At 50.1% G+C, this 6,000-nt stretch overlaps 1 protein-coding gene across 1 annotated transcript; it reads right to left on the bottom strand.

Annotated features, from left to right (window-relative positions):
- Positions 1 to 1,781: 1,781 nt before the first annotated feature.
- On the bottom strand, positions 1,782 to 2,510 carry LRP88_02337 (uncharacterized protein; the record flags this gene model as incomplete). The annotated part of the gene is made up of 1 exon (XM_083238989.1): positions 1,782 to 2,510. The coding sequence occupies one exon, from the start codon at positions 2,508 to 2,510 to the stop codon at positions 1,782 to 1,784; it is 729 nt and encodes a 242-aa protein (XP_083104119.1).
- Between the last annotated feature and the right edge of the window lie 3,490 nt (positions 2,511 to 6,000).

Genomic DNA, 6,000 nt, shown 5'->3' with positions numbered 1-6,000 from the left:
GATTTAATCCGCCTAGTGTTCAGGTTTTACCACCAACATATGCCTAGTCCAGCTAGCATAAGTACCAATCTGTGGTCTTCCTTTCGCGAAGCTCCAGTGATCCACCTAGAATGAAGTGCACCTCCAAGATTACAGTGATAGGGACTGTATAACGTGTGACATCATTCGCTTGTCATCCAACATTTATATACTCAATTTTGCATACTCACTTTGAGGGGACAGCCTCTACCACGTTGCATGTGTCATAGCCCAATGAGCAAGGCGTCTGCGCAGTCTTTTTGGCAATCCAGAAAGTCATCCATGTTGAACGCAAGCTGTAGCCCGAGGACATGGTTTGGTCCCGCACTCTGCTTGTTTTACGCTCCCACAAACAGCACGTGATCTTGCAACCCCCGAACCTCTCGCTTCTTTATCTCGTCGCTAACATCAGCTACCTCCCTGTATCACCATTCTTCCTCATTTTCCTCTCTCCCTCTTTCCTTCATCGATTCCCACTCAACATGTCCTCATTAGATCCTTGCAAGCTGTTGCCCCGCGCTTGTGGCGTCTGCGGCAAGAAAGAAGACCTCCTCCGCTGCTCAGGCTGCCAAGTGGCCTACTACTGTGGGGGAGACCATCAAGATATCGACCGAAGTCTTCACGAGGCAGGGTGTTCGAAGACGAAGGAAGCCCGTGCAATTTTGGAGAAGGAGGGAAAGACTTTGTGTCACTTGGTAGACGACGGATCCGTCCCCGACGACCTCTTTGTGGAGGGCATCGGTTTCTTCGGGGTGCTAGCCCCCTGACTGAGCCATACATACTCGCGCGCTATCAACTGGCGAACACGCTGCTTCTCTCCTTTGGTGGTGCTGGTGGACTTGTCGACGCCGTGTAGACTGCTCTAGATCACCTCCTGGATATTTTTTGGCTCAATCGTGGAGATCGCAAGGGCGTTCGATTAGTCGTTACTGCACTCTTCATCCGCCTCAACAAGAATCAAGAGGCCTATGATTTTATTAAGTGGTGTGCAACAACCGGAAACCCGGTCCATTTTGAATGGGATGACTGGACTCATTACGGCTGGGATATTGAGCTTCCCTTCCGCGAGGTCGAGGATGCCGACGCACTTGAGCCACCTAAAAACTGGGCATATGGACGCCCGTCTGAAATGAGTCCCATAGCAGCTTTGACACTCATCAAAGTTCGAATCCTGATCGGTCTGCTGGCCGCCCTTAACACACCAGGGCCTTGCAAGGTTCGGTCCCTGAGGAGATCATAGGACTTATCCGCGAGCAGCTTGTGGGAGGCATAGTTCAGTCACGCCTCGAAATACTCAGGGCCGGGGCCGAAGAGACGGCCCATCGCGTTGAAACGATCAAGGCTCAAATCACAGACCTGTATAAGTTGGTCAACACGTACAATCCCCACGTGTGGCGGTTGATGTTGAATGCTCCACACGCCGCCGCTGCCTCAGGACCCTTCTCGTACCCATTCAATTCAGAGGAGGAGGCCTGTTTAATCATTGGGGAAAGCCTGGCCTCGTGACTTGAGACCCCTGTATCGTTTGAGGTGATGCGGTCCGTGAGCCAAACGGCATGCAGGGAAACAGGGAGCCGGGGTGCGAATATAGGAACGGTGGACTGAGCGAAGTAGATGAAAGATTGGGAAATGCGGGAAGATGCAGGGCTGGTTAACCCACTTTCGGATTTTGTTACTAAATTTGAGTGTATCGCCTCGCGCAATCTCTCAAGCAGATACAAATCCTACATGCAATTGTCTTATTAAGTATCTTTCATTATCTTTTAACTCGCTAGTCTTTTCGGATCCTGCAACCTCGCTAGTTCCAACAGTAACCTGTAGGTATAAACAGCCATGTCGACCTGCCTCAGAGATCTTGAGAACCAGTCTCTACCCTGCTCAGCAATAGCCTTGGCTATTCTTTGTCCCGCTTCCGTTGAAGTGAGATAAGAGACAAGCTCCGGAAGCTCCTCCAGGCTTTGGCTGACGGGCACGTAGTGCACCCAGGGCATCAACCTCTCGTCGTGCCATTCGCGGAAGATTGTCTGCTTTAACGGTACTGAGTTTGACGCCAGGAGCTTGTAGTAACGCCCGCTTATGCCGTTTCCGTCTGTGTCGAATACGAGCCGTGATCTGAGCGCCTCATCCTTGTCTGCCCAAGACTTGGTGTTGAGATAGGTGCTCTGGTCTCTGCAGTACTGTCTTTCACATTGGAAGATCCTGGTGAAGGCAACGTCAAATAACCGACTGTTGAGGAAAGTCGAGTATACACGTCCAAGCATGCCGTTCTTTTGTCTTAGATATGAATACGGCTTCTGCTCCAGGTTCTGGGCCAAGGCTACAAATCTCTGTCGTTGGTGGTGTCGCCATTGGTCATCGAAGACAAATCCGCCTGTTGTTGAGCCGGCCCAGTACAAGTTATTCCACTTGCCCTCCCATTTTACATCAGTCAAGACGTCGTATTGGAACTCTTTTTCGATGTATGCTGGACTTGGAAAGAGAATGTCGTCCATTGTTGAAGGCGCACCTGTCGACAATATCGGCACCAATCCCTCAACGAGGTGAAAGGTTTTGGGACTCATGAGAAAGCCGTGCATATGTTTGTACTCGGGGTGTAGGCATAGGTCCTTCGCGGAGAAATGGTTTTTGACGAACGGCATGTTGAATGTTTCTACCGCAGGCTCGGGGTAAGAGCTGCCAGTTTTTCTCTGTGAATGGACACAAGAAATGCTGAGCCTTTCCCAGGTCGGCCTTTTCGACATGTCGGTCAAACTAAACTTTGCTGTTGGGTTGGGGGGAATCAGAACCCTCGGTTCGTCAAAGTGGTTGATTAGAAACTTGACGTCTGGAAGCTCTCCGGGAAGCTCCCCCAAGAGGGTGTCGAAAAGAAGACTGTAGTGTCTATCGAAAGTCCGGTAAGGGTGCTGGCACTTGGTTTTGGCTTCCTTTCCTGAGAAATCGCAGAGCCAAACTTCGCTCCGTGGTGTTCCCTTCACCTTTGCCATCACATTGAGAACCTCCTGGCCGCTCAGTTTCCAAAACGGAGAGACTATATCGTAGATCATATCGTATTCATCAATGACTGGCGATTGATTTGACTCGGCAAACTTGAACCAGGCTTCGAAGCCTGGTGGCGGCTCTTGGCGGTATCGTCGTCGATATTCATCGCTGGCGGCTTCGTAGCTTCTCGATTGGTTTCGGAGAAGATGTTCAAAGTTTTCCGTTGCGTGACGAACCAAAACTTCAACTGGGTGCACTAGTGATTCTCCAGAGCTATTCAGCGAAGAGGGCTGTGCATTTCGAATTGCCCAAACATTGGAAAGGTAGGGAAGAAGAGAGATGAGAAAAAAGCCCCAGAGAATTGATTTGCCCTTAAGTTGCCCAGGAACCAAGTGAATTGTTTGGCAAAGCGCAAGCAATGACACCATAACATGGAATAGAGCTCGCATCTCCGATGATTGTCGAAAAGGGTTGTTCGTTGATGCGATGGCAAAAGTCCCGATGGTAGTGGCCATCAACCACGAGGTGTTTTGGGCCTAGAGCTGTCAGAAGAGATTTCAAATAATCCAATGATGGGGCATTACTGACAAGCTGAATCATAAAAAACCATGATGAAGCTTTGGAAAGTCCCAAGAACAGGACGTAGGAAATAGAACTCGTAAGGAGACCCAATGCAACGGATTGGATCCCCAGACCCACCACCAAGAGAGCCACCACCCGTATCGAAACTCCAATTATAGATGCCTCAATGTCAACGAGCGCAACATGGTAAAGGCCACCTTTAGGTCTGACTGTAAGAGCGCCGTAGACAACGAGGAGAGCAGCTACGAGAATGCTGGACAACAATGACCTAAAGAGGTCACCATTCGATAAGGAGAGTGCGGCAACAGAAGCCACTAGAGTCACTCCCCATCCTGAATTGACCAGAGGAGAGAGGTTCCAAGCATTGGACGCTGGAAAATTAGGAGGCTTGTGTCCAAGATACCTCTGGATTATGAAAAGCAGTGGCGTTAGGGCCGGCTGCATCTTGTCAGTGAGTTGGAATACGATTGCGCAGGGTCCTTCTTACAAAAAAGGCCAGGGAACTACACTCGGCCCTGTAAAAAGAAGCCCCTGCTATTCCAGCAGCAACAATCCATTGCAGACCTGATGAAGCCGTCTGAGCTCCCAGATCACCAAAAGGAGTGGGCGCGGAGCCTTTTGAAGGGGGTGTGCGTTGGGTGTGCTTGATCAGAACCGGAAGCGTTGCCCAGCAAAGGAGCTCGGAAAAGAGCTCTGGACGTCGCGAAGATAGGTGCTCTTTTAATGTCGAAGAAGCCAGGGCAGCGGCCGATAATGCAACGAGGGGGTCAACGGCTTTGAGGACTGATGTCCGCATTTTTGTGACGGGGGGCAGTCGACGAGGCTACTCCATCAACGCGGGAGAAAACAATGAAATGAATGCAAGTCAGAGAACCACGGATGCATCGAAATCAGGCTCAGGTTTGAGCGGATAGCACAGCCTCATCGAGATTGCATGATTTTCAGATGCCCAGTCTTCTTGGTACCAATTATTTGGCAGCAGCCTAACAGGCCAATAGCCAACATGCATAAGCCTAATGTCACTCAGGCTCGTATTCCATTGAAGGAGCGCTCGGTAATCTATGTACTACTCGTATACCCAGCACGTGGTCGTTGTTGGCTGGGAAAAAGGGCGCATGAAGGATGAATCCTTTGACTCAAGAGCCAACATTCTCGTATTGGACCCTGTCCCGCTGCGTCTCCTCTAGCCCGACCACCCGGCAATCTCGAGCCGAGAACCATCGGGTGATGCGGGGCGTCGTAGGTTGCGCGTCTCAGACAATTGTTCCTTGGTCTGGAGGCGCAGCAAGACCGAAGTGATTGGTTTAGAGTACGACGGTACCTTTGTGGCTGGCAAGGGGTCATCCAGTTAGGCCAACAACAGAAGGAGAGGACACACTTGGCTCATTTCTTGGACTCCCTTGGCCTACCGTACTCAAAAGACTCCTTAATGATAAGGCGCTTGGCGATTGATTGGCAAGCGGCGCATGCTGCCAGATTCGGGAAGCTTCGTCTTGGTGATGACGTTTGAGGAATTGAAAAGAAGCAACAAATGATCGACGCGACAGAGCACGGACGCTACCCCAAGAGGCTAGCCTTGTCTGCCAAGCGCTAGCAGAGATGAGCAACAAGGGCGTTTCCGCGGCATTCCACCTCTCTCACCCTGTACCTGGCGGGTACGATTACCCTCTTAACAGTTTATCGAACTTACGGTTAAGTTGGATGCTCCACATGCTGCTAAGAAAAGCGGCGAGCCAAGAGCGCGAACAGGGCTTACTAGCAACGGTGACGAGTAATGTTTGTGGATTTACCGACACACCAGTGTTTCGTGCAGCCGTTGTAGATTAACCTTATTGCTAGGTCACCTACCAGGGGAGGCATCACCATCCAAAGACAATTATGAAGAATGCTTGCTCATAGGAAGTGCAGGTCTGGTGTATCACCCTGATATTAACAGCGCGCTTAAATAAAAATATGGAAAGCTAGTGCACATTATCAAACCATGAATTAATACGCAATCAGCTGTGGGGAGGAGCTGCAAGTGATGAGATCAGTCTTGAAATTATGCAAATGTGGCAGTTAAACAAAGGATCTCAAGGGAGAGGCTAACAGCAATTAAAAGCTAGGGCATGCAAGACCTGACTTGTCTAGACTCTAACGTGACATGCCATTAGGATAATATATAATGTATACCCTAGAGAGCAAAGCGCCTCACCATCACTATGATCTTGAGTATGGTATAAAGGTCGGCAAGAAAAACATGGGAAGGCCTGTCACTGAAAATACGGTCCAACAAAGAAGCCACAAGACGGTCTCGCTTTTCGCAGTATCGCGTACAAAATCCTGGGAAAGGCCTTGCCATAATCCACGCCGGCAGCCAAGCAATAATCCAAAGTGAGAGAATGACAGCAACCAGGTATACCAACCATCCCACCCAAGTCA

The sequence above is a fragment of the Fusarium phalaenopsidis genome (assembly GCF_050370095.1).
Source record: "Fusarium phalaenopsidis strain FUZ10S chromosome Unknown contig_32286, whole genome shotgun sequence".
Classification (NCBI taxonomy): domain Eukaryota; kingdom Fungi; phylum Ascomycota; class Sordariomycetes; order Hypocreales; family Nectriaceae; genus Fusarium; species Fusarium phalaenopsidis.
This window is presented reverse-complemented; position numbering and strand designations above follow the sequence as displayed.